The sequence below is a fragment of the Musa acuminata genome, chromosome BXJ2-6 (genome assembly GCF_036884655.1).
Source record: "Musa acuminata AAA Group cultivar baxijiao chromosome BXJ2-6, Cavendish_Baxijiao_AAA, whole genome shotgun sequence".
Taxonomy (NCBI): domain Eukaryota; kingdom Viridiplantae; phylum Streptophyta; class Magnoliopsida; order Zingiberales; family Musaceae; genus Musa; species Musa acuminata.
The window spans coordinates 12,150,098-12,168,175 of record NC_088343.1 but is presented as its reverse complement, the minus strand read 5'-3'; the positions used below and the strand labels follow the sequence as shown (position 1 = coordinate 12,168,175).

The 18,078-nt window shown below is 47.8% G+C and overlaps 4 protein-coding genes across 9 annotated transcripts; 1 reads left to right on the top strand and 3 right to left on the bottom strand.

The window, feature by feature from the left end:
- Positions 1–733: 733 nt before the first annotated feature.
- LOC135614897 (glutathione hydrolase 3-like) lies at positions 734–7,403 on the bottom strand. 2 transcript variants are annotated; one of them, XM_065112751.1, is made up of 8 exons: positions 7,177–7,403; positions 6,743–7,092; positions 4,774–5,292; positions 4,189–4,424; positions 3,529–3,793; positions 2,983–3,120; positions 1,819–1,892; positions 1,047–1,185 (listed from the first exon to the last, which is right to left on the bottom strand). In XM_065112751.1, exons 1-7 carry the CDS (start codon positions 7,283–7,285, stop codon positions 1,863–1,865), a joined length of 1,647 nt encoding a protein of 548 aa, XP_064968823.1. In that variant the 5' UTR covers positions 7,286–7,403; the 3' UTR covers positions 1,047–1,185; positions 1,819–1,862. The 2 variants fall into 2 exon arrangements, with proteins under 2 accessions (XP_064968822.1, XP_064968823.1); XM_065112750.1 differs by lacking the exon at positions 1,819–1,892 and having other exon boundaries at positions 734–1,185.
- Positions 7,404–8,056: 653 nt separating this feature from the next.
- Positions 8,057–12,427, top strand: LOC135614898 (heat shock 70 kDa protein 4-like). Of its 5 annotated transcripts, none has more exons than XM_065112752.1 (3): positions 8,057–8,201; positions 10,023–10,307; positions 10,562–12,427. In XM_065112752.1, the coding sequence occupies exons 2-3, from the start codon at positions 10,283–10,285 to the stop codon at positions 12,286–12,288; spliced, it is 1,752 nt and encodes a 583-aa protein (XP_064968824.1). In that variant the 5' UTR covers positions 8,057–8,201; positions 10,023–10,282; the 3' UTR covers positions 12,289–12,427. The 5 variants fall into 5 exon arrangements, with proteins under 5 accessions (XP_064968824.1, XP_064968825.1, XP_064968826.1 ...); XM_065112753.1 differs by having other exon boundaries at positions 8,081–8,211; XM_065112754.1 differs by having other exon boundaries at positions 8,098–8,201; positions 10,079–10,307.
- Positions 12,367–14,948, bottom strand: LOC135614896 (wall-associated receptor kinase 2-like). Its single transcript, XM_065112749.1, has 3 exons — positions 14,002–14,948; positions 13,757–13,927; positions 12,367–13,668 (listed from the first exon to the last, which is right to left on the bottom strand). Exons 1-3 carry the CDS (start codon positions 14,882–14,884, stop codon positions 12,515–12,517), a joined length of 2,208 nt encoding a protein of 735 aa, XP_064968821.1. The 5' UTR covers positions 14,885–14,948; the 3' UTR covers positions 12,367–12,514.
- Positions 14,949–15,498: 550 nt separating this feature from the next.
- On the bottom strand, positions 15,499–17,620 carry LOC135614895 (wall-associated receptor kinase 17-like). Its single transcript, XM_065112748.1, has 2 exons — positions 16,954–17,620; positions 15,499–16,885 (listed from the first exon to the last, which is right to left on the bottom strand). The coding sequence occupies exons 1-2, from the start codon at positions 17,471–17,473 to the stop codon at positions 15,702–15,704; spliced, it is 1,704 nt and encodes a 567-aa protein (XP_064968820.1). The 5' UTR covers positions 17,474–17,620; the 3' UTR covers positions 15,499–15,701.
- Between the last annotated feature and the right edge of the window lie 458 nt (positions 17,621–18,078).

Below are 18,078 nucleotides of genomic sequence, written 5' to 3'. Positions count from 1 at the left end.
CAATCAACGAGCCGCCTCATTTGACAGCTTGGTCCTTTTATCGATCAAGAAATCCTTAGGTGGAGCCAATGCGTGGTTTCGTTTCCACGGAAAAGGAGAATATGAAAGCACCTGGGGATCGACAAAGTGACAATGGGATGTAATGCACTGGAAATTGGTGGGACTCGATTTAAAGCTGAAAAGAAATACGAAGGTCTCATTTCTGCAAGATCATATGGGGACTCGAACATTCTGTGTATATCCTGATCGGCGGAGAGGACCACCGGGGATCGAGTGCGTGGCAGACAACGTCCGGTAGCGAAAGTGGGGTCAGCGGCCAAGGAATTTGACCGTGGTCCACAGGCAGCGGTGGACCGCAGTCCATGTACCGAATCGGGACCGGGCAATGAGTGGTCGATTCCAACTTGCTGCTCTCAAAGACGGTCTGCTTGCAATTACGACAAAGTTGGTTCTCATGAAGTCTTACCGAATCCAGTTTTTGAAGGAAATGTACTTGTAATCATCACCGCCAAAGGGATTTTATGCTTTGAGATTGTCATGATGATTATGGGAACGTTTTTGAGTTGGTGGTGGGGCGACAGAAATGTTTTTGTTCTGGTTTACCAACTTGACGAGGGCCGCCCACCGCGGCCACTTCCAATGGATTGCAAGTTGCAGATGGATGCCATGCGAGCTTGATCTATCCGCAGGGATGGGCATTATTACTTGTATGTGGTAGAAGACTGCTGGCATCTACTGCAAGGGCCGCCTTGAGTCATTTCTGGCCATCTGTTATTTGCTTTTGTACACATACATAATGTGAAGCCGTTGGTTGCCACTTCAAATACATTTCTTGATAGCAAATATATGACATGACCAAAAGTTTATTGGCATAAATAAATCTTATCACCTGAGAGACACCTAAAGCCCGGCTGGGCTTCCATCTTTCCTTGGATCACTGATGGCGATTAGCTTACCGTGGAAGATGTTGTTACCATTCTTCACCTTCCTGTTGTCTTTCCTGTGGGTGCTCAGAATTGGCACTTGAAGGTTATGCACAACAAGCTGGGAGACGGCAGCAGCTGATGATAAGCTACTGACGATATGGCCTCTCTGCTCCAAAAACAGCTTCGCCTCCTCTCCGAACTCGATCTTCTCCCCATCAATCGCTGTGAAGTTCTCATAAAGAACCTTGTTTGGAATGAGCTGCATGAATAGAGATCATTAACTCCAGTTGGCTGATAACAATAACGTGAAGTGTATGAATCTAGTACTCTAACCATTCCAGATCTTTTCTTTTCGTAATACATCATGAAATGGTTCCGCTTAGATGTTTTTTTTCTTTGTCAGCTATTAGTGAACTGTCACGGGGTTAGCTAAAATTGATTAAATCATAAGGTACTATTGCGATAAAGTCATGAATTTAACTGGAGTTATCTAAATCATAAAGCACCCTTACGTCAACTTCTCAAACATAGTTGGGATTGCGTAAGTCATGAAATGCCCTTGCGTTACCCGTCCGTAAAGTATCAGCCTAGTTGCAACCTCGCTCAAGTCTTATAGGACTTATAAAAAGAGCAAATCGATTAATTCAAAAGTGAGCCGCAGACAAGCCCCGATGTCTCGCAAAGATGACAGCTTTACAAGCAATTCAGCAAATACTTGGTGTGCAAAGAGAAAAGAGATGAAGGAGAAAGCAAATACTTTATAATACAAAACGAATAGTCGCAAGTCCACAAACAAGTGCTCACCGGTGTGCAAAGAGAAAAGAGAGAAAGGAGAAAATAAGAACTTTAGAATGCAAAACGGATAATCGCAAGTCCACAAATGAATGCTCACCAGGTGTCAAGTGTGATGGCATGTTCCCCATCAACTGTCTGGAGCTACACACAGAGGACAAGTCCTGCAGGAGACTGGGTCATACAGAGGTATGATCAGGAGCTACTGGGAGTAGAATGTCTGTTTCATTTCTTAACAGAATGTCAATAGAAACCGGAAGTGATGCGAATCTACCTAGAAGTGATAACTAAGTGAAAGAAGAATTGATGAGCAAATTTTGTAGAGGAAAGACCCCAAAAATTTTAAAGTCTATAAGATGATGCTTGTTAAAGTTTCAACGAGCATCCATCTATTTCAAACGACATGATACGTTTAAGAGACTAGCGCATAAAAAGGAAGATTTTTTTCCTTTATTTGAAGGATACATAGGAATCAACAAAGATCAGCGTAACTCAACCGACTCCACATCAGAGTCAGAGTCATTGGTGAGTTGAAACAGCATGATAGATCAAAGTTCGACTACTCAACAACAGCGGTAAAGAGCAACTGAGAGCCAAGAGGCATGTTGCAGCTAGAGTGAAAGATTGAAGACTCATCAAAGACGAGGAGATGCAGTATCTGCAAAGACTTCGACAAGGACGTTGAAGGAATAAGTGGGGGAGAATGTCACGGACAAAGTTGTAAGTGGGGTGTTTGATGTAATGCTCATGTATGCTTGTGTCTTTCGGTTTTGTTCAGGCTTTACACAACATGTAGAGGGCTGGTTGTAGGCTTGGCAACCCCATTTTGGTTGGCTTTGATCATCGTTTTAGGCTTGTAAACAAAGGTTATGTCATGTGGAAACTTGTGAGGATTTCGATCTGTAATGGACCATCTTCAGAGCTTACAAAATCTATATTTGTAATTTGCATTGGCTATAAAGTGTTTGTTGAAATGATTGTTTGGGGATCTCGAGAGAAGCATGTTCTCTAACCCGTTGTCTCTTTTGTAGGTCTTAAGGGATCATAAGAGGTTTCGAGAAGACTGACTCTTAGCAAATGGACATACAAGGGTGCCGCATGACTTAGGTAAAATCAGTTAAGTTCATGATAAAATAATATGCAAAAGTTCCTTATCGAGGCTTGTCAAGATAATTGTTTTGAGCAAATAATGGAATAACAATAACGACAAAATAGTATGTTTCAACTAAGAAATCCACACAAAAATATGACAATGAGGAATAACCTTGTGGAAGACCCTTGGATGCCGAACAGCTGCTAGAGGTTCCATTCCTAGGACAAAGTGATTTAGGAAAACTTGGACAACTGCCGGAATTATATTAAGTCCACCACTGGCTCCCACCACTCCTGCAAGCTGATTGTCCTGAACATAAAAACAGCATTACTTGGTCTTAATAAGTTGTTAAGAATAATTGCAGTTGGTATATTAACAATTTATTTAATAAGAAGAATATCCAATCATTCATCAAGATAATTATGCAATAAAAAACAACCATATTGTTCTATAAGGGCCACATACCAGGATTAGAAGGATCTCATCTTATATTAAAGCATTCACAGTTATAGAGAGGACCCGTATGAATTGCTAGATTTGAAGTCTTCCTCAGTATGATCAGTAGGAATAATCAAGGAATGGATGCAAACCATATTTGATAACCAGATACCCAAGTTAAGTTTCAAATGTGTGTATGAACAAAATCCATGTCAGACTGCTTTGAAATTTAACAATGCAGAATCTTTGCTCATATAGATGATTCTGGTAATATAGTACCTTTAGGACAATAATAGGTGCCATGGAAGAAAGTGGTCTCTTATTTGGCTCAATAAAGTTTGCTGGTGCTGGTGGAAGATGATCTGGAGTTGCTTCTGTTGGTGTTGAAAAGTCATCCATCTCATTGTTCAGCAAAATACCTGTTGATGATGACAGCACCCGAGCTCCAAAATATGAATTAACTGTCGTTGTCAAAGACACTGCATTTCGATCAGTATCCACAATGCACAAGTGGCTTGTTCCATGGTCTCTTAACTGACTCCACCTGAGAACATGTACTATAACTTAGCCAAAGTAATTCTAGCATTTGAATTATAGACAGTAAAGTTGCTAATGTAACCATGTTTATAAGTAAACTAAATGGCATCATGTGATTTGCACTTATATTCCAAGGGGAAGACATGAGGTTACTCTGTGGTATGTTGCAACTTGCAATAACATGTTTAAGACCTGAAAGGAAAATTATTTGAGACTCCCAAATAATTTACTGAGAGACACTGCTCAAATTCACTAGTTATGTAGATTCTGTCTAAGAATTTTTTTTTATCTGAATAAAATTACCATTCTAGCCACCTCTGGCTCTTCCCTAAATTTTGTGGGATTCTCCCCTAGCACATTAATAAAACAGTAACAGTTGAAAATAAGATAGACAAGAATCACCTTGCCATATAGTAGGATGGCTCAAATGTGGTATTGTCAACAATCTTCTGCTGAATTTTCTTAGCAAAGAAGGGAGAAAGCATGTCAGTAACATATTGATTGATTTTAACAAAATCAGGATCCCCAAGATTCATCCGCAAGGCAAACATGTGCTTGAATGCTTCAATGAGCCGATGGAGACCAAGCAAACCTTTCACAGCATCCAAGGACTCATAGCTTCCTAAAATGTTCAGAACCTAATTAATACCATAAAATAATTTTAGTTAAAACACAAAAAATTTTGAATCAGAAAATTTTATCCATAACACAAGTTTTTTGAAGGAACAGACACTACTCATATGCATTGGTGAAACAAATAGTGGATTGTTTTGAAAAGAAATCTATCAAAATTTCACGTGCATCAGAATTACAGCAGCAACTGAAATACTTATGGGGAACCAGAAAGTAATATTATTATCAAGATTACAGCAAACAAATGAAATATCTAAGGGGAAATAGATACAGAAAGATGTTGTCTTTTCAACTACATCAGACATAGTCGTAATATCTGAACCACACCAAATAAACAAATAAGCAATAACTCACCAGAGACATTCCCAATGTTCCACTGGAAGGTGGGGGCATACCGAGTATTGTATACCCCATAGCATTGGCTACCATCGCTTCTGAGACCTTTACGGCATATCTACTCAAATCCTCCATCGTTGCAATCCCACCAGCATTTTTCACATCCTCAATGAATTTTTCACCAATGCTTCCATTGTAGAATGCCTTTGGACCCTCAGTTGATATCACTTCCAATGTGTAGGCAAGTGCAGGATTGTAGCAAGTGTCATTTGTCTGCAGTATTTTCCCGTTTGGTGCCAGCAATTCTTGCAACCCATGATCTGCTAGTATATCATCCTCCTTTTTCTTAATAGCATCTGCTAGAAAAGGTACAACAAGGAATCCATCTTTTGCAAGGCTTATGGATGGTTGAAAGAGAGCTTTCCATGGGAGCCTTCCGTACTTCAACCAAGCTTTGTGGAGGCCAGCAAGCTCTCCTGGAATACCCATTGAGAGTGCACCCTTGGACTTGGATGATGGACTATTGTCATACATATTCTGTTAAAATTTCAAAGATAGATAGATAATCAAAATTTCGTATGATGCACTAAACTCAAAGAAACTAGCATTTTAAGATAGTGTCCATTGACTTCCACGATGATCAACAATGATGCTAGCTGTTTTACACAAGGTTGCTGGCTTCAGAGATTTAGAAGTAAATCTTGAACAACATATAAATTCAATTGCAAACTGCAAGTTTCATAAGAGTCTAACATAATATTTCTAGATTTCTTTTTGTATAGCAAAGAGAGAAGTTCAGCTTTCCTTTTCCACTACAAAGAAGGGCTAGTGCAGTCATCAGTACTTTGCATTCATTAGATCTTGGCGTCCCAAGAATGATTGGAATTGGTACCTAGTGTGACCACATTCGATTATCCTGTATCACAGGATTTAGATGAATGTTGCAAGAGAAAATACATGCATGAGGATATAGTATCCATTAAAGAAAACATACGCTGCATTACGTCAGCTAATGGTATGCAGGGAAATGCAAGCTACCAAACACACCCAAGTATCACATGGGAAAAATTATGGACTGATAAAGGGGTATATATATACATACATATATGGGAGTATCTAAGACTTGATAGCTTAAACTTATAGGCCAAGTGGTGGCTCCCATAAGTACATGTACCCTGCTACCAGGCCATTCGAGACCTAATTCCCTTCTCATCAAGTGCTCAAGAGCCTGTGCCTCAGCATGGGCAATCAGAGTTGGCGGATGAGCAATGAACGCAACAATAAGTGGGCGTCACAAACTAAGAGACGTGACTCATGCTGAGAACTAATGCAACCAGTTGAGCGGCACGTTTGATAAGCAGATGCATAAGGAAGCTGAAAACTGGTATGTGGCATATCAATTGCCGATGGTATGGACCGCATGTATTTTTGAGTGGTACACAAGAAAGCACGATGAGCTTGGACAGCAACCCATGCCATCGAGAGGTAGGACCTTGCACAGGGGAGATGCCTTAAGGGAATGGGCCTCCAGTTTGAGGGGAAGAACTGCGTTGGCCAATAGAAGAGGTCTACATACTGTCCCCCAAATCTTCTACAGACCACCATAAGCTATGATGTTAGTCTACTAATACGTAGAAATTGATCCCGCAAAGAAGGAAAAACAGATCGGAAAGACTGCGGTTCACAACTCATCCTAGTGACCGAACGCGACCCCACAATATCAATCCACTGGATGCATGCCACGCCTGTTGACGAGACGCGTGGCACGACACGGAGACAGGTGAGCGGTAAAATGAGCCGCATCGGACCCCCTCCAATCCAGTAGCAGCAACTAATCGCGCATCGTGCGCGTCAGATACCTCTCACTTGGTCACCATCATCGACGTCGCAGTCATCGTCATCGTCGGGATAATTATACGAGTCCACAGAGGGCAAATTGGGGATTCAAAAGGAGAGTGAGTAAGAAGAGGAAGACGGGTGGGAGAACCTTCGATGCCGCCGAAGGGGCCGTCTCGCGAGAATCGAAGGCCTCGGCCTCGCCGGAATCCGCCGATCGGACGACTATGAAGGCGCCGCCACCTATCCCGCTCGACACCGGATGCACCACCCCGAGACACAGCGCCGCCGCCACGGCCGCGTCCACCGCGTGGCCCCCCGCCCGCAGCGCCGCCACCCCGATCTCCGAGCACCGCCCGTCGTCCGCTGCCACCACTCCCACCTCCGACTCCACCACCTCCGGCCCCCCGGTGCTCCCCCACCACTGCCGCGTCACCTCCAGCCTCACCTCCCGATCTCCGCCGAGGGACCGGAGGAGCACAAAGAAGAGAAGCCCCCAGGCTGCGAAGAACAATACGAACTCGCTTAAACGAACTCAAGCCAAAAGGCCAATGAATAAAAGAGGAACGGCGACGAAGCGGATACCGACGATGGCCGCGGCGGACGACCACCAGATGCGCCGCCTGGTGGCGGCGTCGGGGGCGGGCGCACGATGACGGAGGAGGGAGGATCGGATGCCATCGAGCGTCGCCATGGGGGCGCGTCGATGGGCGGAGAAAGCGAGAGGTCAAGAATCGACCGAGCTCCCTCGGCGATGTGATGATATACGCCACCAGCCCAGTGTTGGAGTCGAAATGACGGATGAGCCACACAAGTGTCGGAAGGTATATATCGACGTCGAGGGAGGTTAGTGGGGGCCAGCGAGGCGCTTGATTCGAATTCCGCACGCAACGATGACATGGACCAGCCGAGCCGATGTAGGGACCAGCGAGGCGCTTGATTCGAATTCCGCACGCGGACGATGACATGGATCAGACGAGCCGATGATGGCTTCCTTGCTTTCATCACAGCCATGAAATATTGCATATGACTATACGCTAAACAGGTACAAAGTCGTCTCGTGCTTCGTTTTGGTCGATTCAAATCCCAATTTGGTCCTAATTCGTTCATGGAAGTCCCGTGAATTAGTAGATTTTTCATCTCTTTGTTGCGTGAGGAAGTATATATGGCCATCGAATTATCAAAGCATTGACAATGTTGCAATTAATTGTTACATAATTGTTAGTTTATTGGTTGCGTACGTGACTGATTCAGCCCTTTATGATGTTGACATTCTTGCTCTGGTACATTTTTCTGAGCTACTCGCTAATTTACCTTTTCTCCTAATGGATAGCAAAAGTGGTCCCAATAGCAAAGGTTATCTAGAGGGGTGTTGCTTTTAGTGTTGAAATGATTAGATCAGTGGGCGCCGCGCCCCATCCGGATTGAGTCGAACAGGAGTTCGCGAAACACTTGTGAACTTGACTGAGCCAAGTCAAAGCCCTGGATTCACTCGTGCGAACATTTTAGGCCCGATTGGGTCTGGTTTCTACCACTCAGTCGGCGGCGACAGGGCGAGCAAGAAGGCCTCGTCGACACCACCACCACCATCGCCTCGACCTCTGAAGAAGGTGAGGTGAAGTGAGTGTCTCGTTCTCTTCCTCTCTTCTTTTTCTTCGCTATCCTCATTTAACTTATTCCCCCGTTTTCGATACTTTCACGCCAAACCCTAAAGACCTCGACCTCTCTCATCCACCTGTAGTTCAACACTCGCCTCTCAACAGCCCGTCTCTTGTGCCTGCTACCACTATTCCTTTCAGATCCTTGCCCGTCTCTCTCTCTCTCTCTCTCTCTCTCTCTCTCTCTGTATCATAAGATCTATAGTAAACCATTGACTGCCTCCCCTAAATAACTCTTTTTACATTGTTATCGTTTGGAGAAGGTTGGAACAACAATAATAATACTATGGTGCTTTTGTAGGTCAATGTTATTTCTGTCACCAATAGTTTATACCTTAGATAAAGATGAGAGGTTTGAAGTAGAAAAGCATCATATTATGCTCTTATGTAGATAAAAATTATGGTTCCTGGGTTAAAACTTTAGATTAGATTGCCAAACAGGGGAACTACTTTTTGCCTTTTAGTTATCTAATTCCAAAGTTTATATGTGACTGTGATCTACTGCTTCTGCTGAAGAGAAAAAAGATTAGTGTTGGATTTTCAGTAACTTATTCTGGATATAGAAAGGATTTTGCATAGAGGAAACATATTACAAGTATTCTGCAAGAATTGGCACAACAACAATGCTTGCTTCTTATGAGTTAGATTAAGAGTAATATAAAGGAAATCTTTCTAGGAGTTAACAGTTGAATGTCTTTCTTGTTGTTGTCATGATTTTATTGAATGCCATTGGAGGTGTCTAATGTGCTTGCATTGAGTGGTCCAAAGGGTAAAGGTTGCAGAACTTGATTCAACTTTTATCGGATTACATTTTGGACGGGGAAATATTCTTGGCAAAATCAACTTGCTAAGATTACTTTGCAAATGGGTTTACCTTTTGTCTCTGTTCGAGTACATTAATGTCATTTTTGCCTCCTGAAATTAATGAATAGGTGCAGGAGAAAAATCTACAGTGAGCACATTACTTTTGAATCAATTCAGGTTCATAATGTTCAGATGTTAATTCTTAGTGTAGGCTCATAGATCAAGATGAAGCTGTGGGTGGTATGTTGGAAACTATACGATTGTGTTCACTATGATCTGAAGGAAATTGCTTTCGCTTCTTCTCTGCCTGATCCACCACATATCAAGTAGACTCTATGCTGCTAGTTGGGTGCAGGATATTGGTCCTGTTCTTAGACCGGTTATAAAAGAAACATGAAGTTTGATGGTGAGATTCATCATCAAGATTATACTACAATAGAACCTTCAAGGAAGATCTTGCTGTGACAGCTAAAGGTGGAATGGAGACATTAAGACCTGCAGTGCAGCGTGTATATATGATGTGTGCCTCAGAATTCAGAGATACACTTAAAAGCTTTATGCTAGGGTATCAAGAAGGGATAAAACAAATCATGGAGGGCAAAGAATGTGATAAGTCTCTGTCAAGAGGACAATCCAAAGAAATCTGTATCATATCTTTTTTACAAAGGAAAATTTTCAGCTGTTCTAGAACTCATGGGATTCACTAGTTGGGTACCTAGTCAGAAATTTTCTAATACATATATAGACTAGTTGATTGTTTCTTTTTTTCCTTGATTGTGAAGAATTTGTCTGCATCTTTATTTGATTTTTTTTCTTCCTACGATAGAACAATTTATGACTAATTGTTCGAGCTTCTGCTCTGGATTTTTATATTGATCCATGTATGTGTTTGATTTCCTTTTGTATTTGGTAACTTTGTGTTGTGGGTGGATTTGCTATGCTTGCATCTGATAATATTTATTGCTGCAGTTCGCATTTTTCACCCGAAAAATCATGGGATTTTAATTTGTTGATGTACTCAAAAGGAAATGATGCAATATCTGAGGCCAGGCAGGGTCGAAGGTTTGTGTGGTGCTAAGCTTCGTTGGGCTCGTCTGGATTCGTCGAACCCTTCAAGCCATTGGTCAAGAGACTGGAGGCCACCAATATTGTGACCAAAAAACCCGTCCTACGTCGCCTTCACCGACACCGAGCGCCTCATTGGCGACACTGCCAAAAATCAGGTCGCCATGAACCCCACGTACACCGTCTTCGGTGAGTTCTTTTGTATCTCGATTCGCCTTCTGTACATCATTTGTTTTCGTTGATGCAGCACGTCGATTTGCTTATAAGCCTTAAGCTTGATTGCAAGATCTTCATCTGTTGCTTTGGTTTCCTGCCTGGAGGCAGTGAGAACAGAGCAGAGCAGAACAACATGAAGCATCTCTTCTGTCGCTTTCTATTCTTGAAAGATTGTAAGACGAATTAGGTGTTAAAGATTTGTTCTTTCTGCTAAATCTGTGGTGTAGATGCGAAGCGGTTGATCGGTAGGCGTTTCAGTGACCCCTCGGTGCAGAGCGACATGAAACTATGGCCGTTCAAGGTGGTCGCCGGACCCGGCGACAAGCCCATGATTGTGGTGCAGTACAAGGGCGAGGAGAAGCAGTTCGCCCCTGAGGAGATCTCTTCCATGGTCCTCACCAAGATGAAGGAGATCGCCGAGGCGTACCTCGGCACCCCCGTCAAGAACGCGGTGGTCACCGTCCCTGCCTACTTCAACGACTCCCAGTGCCAGGCCACTAAGGACGCCAGCGTCATTGCCGGCCTCAACGTCATGCGTATCATCAATGAGCCGACCGCTGCGGCAATCGCGTACGGCCTCGACAAGAAGGCCGGCGGTTCGTCCGGCGAGAAGAACGTGCTCATCTTTGATCTCGGCGGCGGCACCTTCGACGTCTCCCTGCTCACCATCGAGGAGGGCATCTTCGAGGTGAAGGCCACTGCCGGCGACACTCACCTCGGTGGCGAAGACTTCGACAACCGGTTGGTGAACCATTTCGTGCAGGAGTTCAGGAGGAAGCACAAGAAGGACATCAGTGGCAACCCGAGGGCGCTGAGGAGGTTGAGGACGGCTTGCGAGAGGGCGAATCGGACGCTGTCGTCCACAGCTCAGACCACCATCGAGATCGACTCGCTGTACGAGGGCATCGACTTCTACTCCACTATCACCCGGGCGAGCTTCGAGTTGCTCAACATGGACTTGTTCAGGAAGTGCATGGAGCCAGTGGAGAAGTGCCTGAGGGATGCCAAAATGGACAAGAGCAGCGTGCACGATGTCGTTCTCGTCGGCGGCTCGACGAGGATTCCCAAAGTCAAGCAGCTGTTGCAAGAATTCTTCAACGGGAAGGAGCTCTGCAAGAGCATCAACCCCGACGAGGCCGTCGCCTACGGCGCTGCTGTCCAAGCTGCGATATTGAGCGGTGAAGGCAACGAGAAGGTGCAGGACCTGCTGCTCTTGGACGTCACTCCTCTGTCCCTGGGAATCGAGACGGCCGGTGGAGTGATGATGGTGCTGATTCCGAGGAACACCACCATCCCCACCAAGAAGGAGCAGATCTTCTCCACCTACGCCGACAACCAGCCGGGAGTTCTGATTCAGGTCTACGAGGGTGAGCAAGCGCGGACGAAGGACAACACTTTGCTGGGCAAATTCGAGCTCTCCGGCATCCCTCCTGCTCCAAGGGGCGTGCCTCAGATCAATGTCTGCTTCGACGTCGATGCCAATGGCATACTGAACGTCACCGCAGAGGACAAAACGACGGGGCACAAGAACAAGATCACGATCACCAACGACAAAGGCAGGCTTGGCAAGGAAGACATCGAGAAGATGGTCCAAGAAGCAGAGAAGTACAAGGCGGAGGACGAGGAGCACGAGAGGAAGGTGGAGGCGAAGAACGCGCTGGAGAACTACGCGTACAACATGCGGAACTCGATCAAGGACGAGAAGGTCAGCTCCAAGCTGCCTCCGGCCGACAAGAAGAAGGTCGAGGACGCGATCGAGCAGGCGATTCAGTGGCTGGACAGGAACCAGCTTGCCGAAGTCGGCGAGTTGGAGGACAAGCTCAAGGAGCTCGAGAGCCTCTGCAATCCAATCATCGCCAAGACGTACCAAGGTGCAGGAGCTGCCATGCACGGTGGAATGCAGGAAGATGGTAATCCCAGTGGTGCAGGGCCTAAAATCGATGAGGTTGATTAAGCAACATAGTTGAATACAAACGTAAAGATCTGCTGCTGATGTTATCGATCTATGGAGTACATGCTCAGAATGTTCTGATGATAATAACCACGCATGTATGAGCCTTTTTGCCTCCAGGAAGGAACACAAAATTACATAAGTGTATCATATAGACATTAAAACAAACACATGTAAGGAGTTATTATAGGAAATGAAACATGAGACAAATATATTGACCAAGTAGGGATCAATCGATGGGCGTGCTGATGTTATCGATCGAGTCCATATCCGATGGATAGCCGGTTATACCCAACAATCGTCCACTGCCTTCGTCACTGGATTGCTGAGCCCATGGATGTCTCTCAAACCTCCTCAACCTCTCCAGCTCCTCTGCTACTTCCTTCATCGAAGGCCTTTCCTCCCCGGTGAGTCTCAAGCATCTTTCCGCGAGCTGTGCTACTTCCTCCAGCTGCGCCCTGTCACCCTCGGTGGCAACCCGCCGTTCCAGGATCTCAAAAAGCTGGCCCCTTTCCATGGACGAAATGAAGTGCATTGCCAGCAACTGCTCCTCGCGGGACCTCTGAGAAGAAACCGGTGGCTTCCCGGTTAGCAGCTCCGCGAGCACCACCCCGAAGCTGTAGACGTCGCTCTTCTCGGTGAGCACGCCGGCGTGGAAGTACTCGGGGTCCAAATAGCCCAGTGTCCCCTGTACCAGCGTGGTCAGATGAGCTCTACCTAATGGCACCACCCTCGACGCGCCGAAATCAGACACCTTAGCGTTGTAGTTATGATCCAAGAGGATGTTGGTGGACTTGATATCCCTGTGAATGATCGGCCTGGCTGTTGCAGAGTGGAGATAGGCGAGCACTCCTGCAGTTTCCACGGCGATCCTTAGTCGCGCTTGCCATGACAGCGAGGAGTAGTCGCGGCGGCCGTGGAGGCGATCGGAGAGTGTCCCATTGGGGACATACTCATAGACCAGCAGCGGGACTTGAGTCTCCAAACAGCAGCCCAAGATCTTGACCACGTTCCGGTGCATGACCTGGGAGAGAACCACCACTTCGTTGATGAACTGTTCCACTTGGCTCCTGTCGAACACCATGGACTTCTTAATGGCGACCACGCTGTTGTCTGGGAGGATCCCCTTGTAGACCGTACCATTGCCGCCCTTGCCGATGACTCGATCTTGGCTGTAGTTGTTGGTGGCCTTGGCGAGCTGCTTTGCGGTGAAGATCTTGGCAGTTCGAGCTGCTCCTTCGCGCGAGGCGATCTGCTGCTGCAAGAGCACTCCCCCGTTCTCCTCGAACAGCTTCTCTCTCATTTGTACCAACCTCCTCTTCTTCACTCCCCAGTAGATCAAGGAACTGATCACCAGCAGGAACATGAAGCCTGATCCACAACCTACAGCGTGACAGAGACATGGTGGAAACGATCGGTGACTCCAAAAACAGTAGAACAGAAACAACCGGAGGGCATATGAGTTGACTACCTAGAACGACTTGTACCAATGGAAATGTCTTGGTTGCTGATCTGCAGCCACTTCCATCTCTTTTGCCATCACCTGCCGTGGCATCCGTGCAAGAGCAGATATAGCTTCCAGGAGTGTTGGTGCAGATGCTTACACAAGGATTTGAGCTTGGATCTTCACACTCATTGATATCTACAAAACCAAATGCACAAACATCAAGGGAGTTTATTAGCAGCTGAAGACCAAGTGTTTGATGAAATGCCTACCTTCGCATCCGACAGCAAGGTACGGATTGCCATGGTACCCCTGGTTGCATCGGCACTTGTACCCCGGACCGTTGTCAGAATCCACGCATCTGCTATTTGGCCCACAGATGATGCTTCCCGACTTGTTCGCGTCGCCGCAGGTCTGGTTGCCCACCGCCCAATCCAACACGATCGGCACGGTGCTCCTGCTCCGGAAACGGATGAAATCCGGAACGCTGAACTCGAACTGCTCCTGGTCGATCAGGAAGGCAAAACTGCAGGGGCTAAAGCTCTTCGTGGTGGTGTGGTTCTGCACGCTGCCGAGCAAGGCGTCGAACCTCTTCATCCCCATCGGGATGGTGGTCTGGCAGCAGCCGCTGCCGGCGCAGGTGCCGTTCGCGACGCTGTCGTCGTCGGCGCACAGCGAGATGCAGCCGCTTGTGAAGTCCACGAGCGTGGCGCGGTAGAGGAGCGCTAACGTGTCGCACCCGATGGCCGTGAACCTGTTGCGGGCGTAGGAGAGGGTGTAGGGGGTGTTCTCTATGTTGGTCCACACGTGACTGGAGGTCGACAGCTCGCCGTAGCAGTCGCGGGCGACCAACCCCTCCATGAACACGTTGTCCAGAGTTACTTGGGTGATCTCGATGTTGCCGGAGCCCATGAAGAGCTTGGGAGGGTCATAGAACGTGTCGTTGCATGTCATCTTGAAGCCCGGCATGTAGCAGTCCTCCTCCATGCCGAACGGGTAAGGGAGAGTGAGGTTGCCGCAGGCAGTGCGGCAGCCTGGTAGCGCAGTGGAAATTGGCGATGTCGCTTGGGCGAGGCATAGGAGGAAGAGAAGGGCGATCAGGGACTGGGCAACCATTGCTGAAGCCAGCAAGCTGCCTGAGCTTGAGGCTCTCATGCACGCTCTTTAGTTGCCCAAGCTTTGACTTCACTTGAAGGCTAATTAGGTAGAAACGCGTCACAGGAGCCATTATTGTTGACCACTTCGAAGCTGGGGCGATCTGCACAGATCATGCCCACATTTCTGCCCTGCTCGATCAATATTCTATCGACATCATTTCCAATGCCTGATGTCTTCTTCTTCGGGGCAAAACAAGAACGTATACATCACGAAGGATATCGGAGGGGGCAGATATGGTGGCCCAAATTACGATTACTTTGTTCGTTGTTGTTGATCACAGGTCAAGTCAACGAGATGCAGTTGACTTCCTTCCATGTGAGGAGAGCCACCGAATCTGACACTAATCACGCGGGACGTGACAGCCACGCAAGATCATCAGCCGCTTACGTTGACCTGAAGGATATCGATGTTGACTTTGCGTCATTTTATATAGGTATAGAGTATAATGGAGGCGTCAGTACTATTGACTCTTTGCCGGGCAATGCGTACGTATCTCAGGAAAGTTCCTTTTGAGACGGCTGGTTATTAGTTGCTGTCGAAATACTATTAACGAATTTGATCTTCAGATTGGGAGGTGTGATTCGAATAGTAGAATTAACGTTCTTATTCACTTCCGATCGAATAGATGAATTAATGATCTTATTCACTGAATACATAAAAAATATAACATAAAACTGTTCTTCGCCTTAAAATAACACATATTATGTTCTGCATGATCGCGACACAAACAGATTTGGATACAAAAGTGAGTCAAAGGGAAAAGGAAGTCCTGATGGCTGGACAATCATCATCATCATCAACCTTCGAGTCTTCGTCATCCTCTGGTCATTTCCAGAGAGAGCATGATATGTGCATCTAAGTCTTCGTCTCCGGTGATAGGACTTGTGTAGTACACGGTTGCTGGTTCCCTGAGCAAGCTCTGACTCTCTCCGTGCTCGTTTTCCAGCCATGGGTGCTCCCTTTGCCTTCTTGTCCGCTCGAGCTCCGCTGCCACCTCCGTCATGGTAGGCCTTTCGTTCCCTCGCAGCCTAAGGCATCTCCTGGTCAGCTCGGCCACCGTGAGCAGCTGCTCTCGGTTTCCCTCGTTGCGTACTCGAGGCTCCAATATCTCGAACAGGCGGTCTTCCCTCATGTGAACGAGGAAATAGATGGCTAAGTTCTGCTCTTCTTGCCGTCTGGCTTGAGAGATGGGCAAAAGCCCCGTCAGGAGCTCCGCGAGGACGACGCCGAAGCTGTAAACGTCGCTCTTCTCCGTCAGTTGTCCGGTCTGGAAGTACTCGGGATCCAAGTAGCCGAGTGTGCCTTGGACCAACGTGGTTATCTGCATCCTGTCCATGGGGATCAGCCTCGAGGCTCCGAAGTCGGACACCTTCGCCATGTGGTTCTCGTCGAGGAGGATGTTGGCGGACTTGACGTCCCGATGGAAGATCGGCCTGGCGGTGGCGGAGTGGAGGTAGGCAAGCGCCCCGGCGGTCTCCGCCGCGATCCTCAGGCGCGTCTCCCAGGAGAGCGACGACGCGCGGCCCTGGCCGTGGACATGGTGGTGAAGGTTGCCGTTGGGAACGTACTCGTAGACCAGCAAGGGGACCTGCGTTTCCAAGCAGCAGCCCAGGATTCTGACCACGTTCCGGTGGATGACTTGGGAGAGGATGACCACCTCGTTGATGAACTGCTCCAACTGGCTCTCGTCGATGACTCTGGACTTCTTGATGGCCACCACTCGGTTGTCCCGTAGGATTCCCCTGTACACGATGCCGTAGCCGCCTCTTCCGACCACGCGGCTCTCGCTGTAGTTGTCGGTGGCCCGTTCGAGTTCCTCTGCTGTGAAGATCCTGGCGGTCTCTGCAGCGCCCTCGCTGGAAGCGATTCGCTGCTGCAGCAACAGCCCTCCGTTTTGCTCGAAGAACTTCTCTTGGAGCCTCATTTGCCGCCTCTTCTTCAGCCCCCAAATCAGCCAAGAACCAGTGATGAGCAGGAAAAGGAGTCCCAGTCCGCAACCTGCAGCACGATGAACAGAGCAGGTCTCAAAAGCTCACACAGGACATGTACAGAGACAGCCAACTTACCAAGCACAACTTGGAAGAGCGGAAATCTCTTGGCGTCCTTAATGCAGCCGCTGCCGCTCCTCCTGCCATCGCCAGAGAATCCCCGCGGACAAGAGCAGATGTAACCTCCTGCCGTGTTCTCACAGATTGCAGCGCAGGGATTGGTCGCCGGATCCTCGCACTCGTTTATATCTGTCGATGAAACCAATGGTAATTTAGACCGGTGATCCTTGGGTCGATAAGAAGGCAACGTACTGTACCTTGGCAACCACGGGTTAGATAAGGATTCCCTCGATAACCAGTATTGCAGCTGCAACGATAGCCCCGACCATTGGTGGAGTTGACGCAGTGGCTGTTGTCGCCGCACGAGAAGTCCGGCGACCCGCTCCCGTCCTCGCAGATCCGGCTCCCGATCGCCCAGTCCATCACCACCGGCACCACGCCGTTGTTCTTGGTGTAGAAGTCGTCGAGGTCCGTCGAGTTGAAGACGAATGTCTCCCGGTCCACCAGGAAGGCGTAGCTGCAGGGGCTGAAGGTCCATGTGGTGCTGTGGTTCTTCACGCTCCTCAGAATGGTGTAGATACTCTTGAGACCCTTGGGAATGGAGGTCTGGCAGCAGCCGATGCCGGCACACGAGCCGTTGACGATGCTCGACTTGTCGCTGCAGTAGGAGAGGCAGCCGCTGGAGAAGGAGAAGCTGGACTGGTAGTTGAGGGCGACGGTGTCGCAGCCGAGCGCCGTGAACATGTTGCGGGAGTAGGAGAAGGTGTAGGGGAGGCCGGTCACGTCGGTCGATATGCTGTTGATGTTGGTGCCCAAGCCGAGGCCGGAGAAGCAGTCGCGGGCGATCGGGGTGTAGATGGTGACGCCGTCTTGGGAGATCTCGGCGACCTCGATGTCGGTGGTGGAAAGGAACAACTTGGGGGGGTTGTAGGTGGTGTTGCAGGAGACGTAGAATCCATGGCTGAGGTAGCAACCGGAGGAAGTGCCAAACGGGTACGGAATGGACACGTTGCCGCACTTGCCGGAACAGCCCGGTAAGGCGTCGGTAGGGATGGCGATGGAGGCCAATGAAGGTGCGAAGAACAGGAGGTGGAACAGCAACAGAAAGTGGAACATGGTTGCTTTCTCCTACTTGTCTTCCTT

What these genes read in the sequence shown, in the direction of transcription:
- LOC135614897 (XM_065112750.1), bottom strand. Translation starts at nt 7,285, where the DNA reads ATGGCGACGCTCGATGGCATCCGATCCTCCCTCCTCCGTCATCGTGCG. An exon ending in GTCCGCCGCGGCCATCGTCG is followed by an intron (nt 7,093 to 7,176) that starts GTATCCGCTTCG and finishes TGTTCTTCGCAG; the next exon opens with CCTGGGGGCTTCTCTTCTTT. An exon ending in CCCCTTCGGCGGCATCGAAG is followed by an intron (nt 5,293 to 6,742) that starts GTTCTCCCACCC and finishes AAATTTTAACAG; the next exon opens with AATATGTATGACAATAGTCC.
- LOC135614898 (XM_065112752.1), top strand. Translation starts at nt 10,283, where the DNA reads ATGAACCCCACGTACACCGTCTTCG. An exon ending in CCCCACGTACACCGTCTTCG is followed by an intron (nt 10,308 to 10,561) that starts GTGAGTTCTTTT and finishes TCTGTGGTGTAG; the next exon opens with ATGCGAAGCGGTTGATCGGT.
- LOC135614896 (XM_065112749.1), bottom strand. Translation starts at nt 14,884, where the DNA reads ATGAGAGCCTCAAGCTCAGGCAGCTTGCTGGCTTCAGCAATGGTTGCC. An exon ending in CCTTGCTGTCGGATGCGAAG is followed by an intron (nt 13,928 to 14,001) that starts GTAGGCATTTCA and finishes TTGGTTTTGTAG; the next exon opens with ATATCAATGAGTGTGAAGAT. An exon ending in ATTGGTACAAGTCGTTCTAG is followed by an intron (nt 13,669 to 13,756) that starts GTAGTCAACTCA and finishes GTCACGCTGTAG; the next exon opens with GTTGTGGATCAGGCTTCATG.
- LOC135614895 (XM_065112748.1), bottom strand. Translation starts at nt 17,473, where the DNA reads ATGGACCTTCAGCCCCTGCAGCTACGCCTTCCTGGTGGACCGGGAGAC. An exon ending in GCTCTTCCAAGTTGTGCTTG is followed by an intron (nt 16,886 to 16,953) that starts GTAAGTTGGCTG and finishes ATCGTGCTGCAG; the next exon opens with GTTGCGGACTGGGACTCCTT.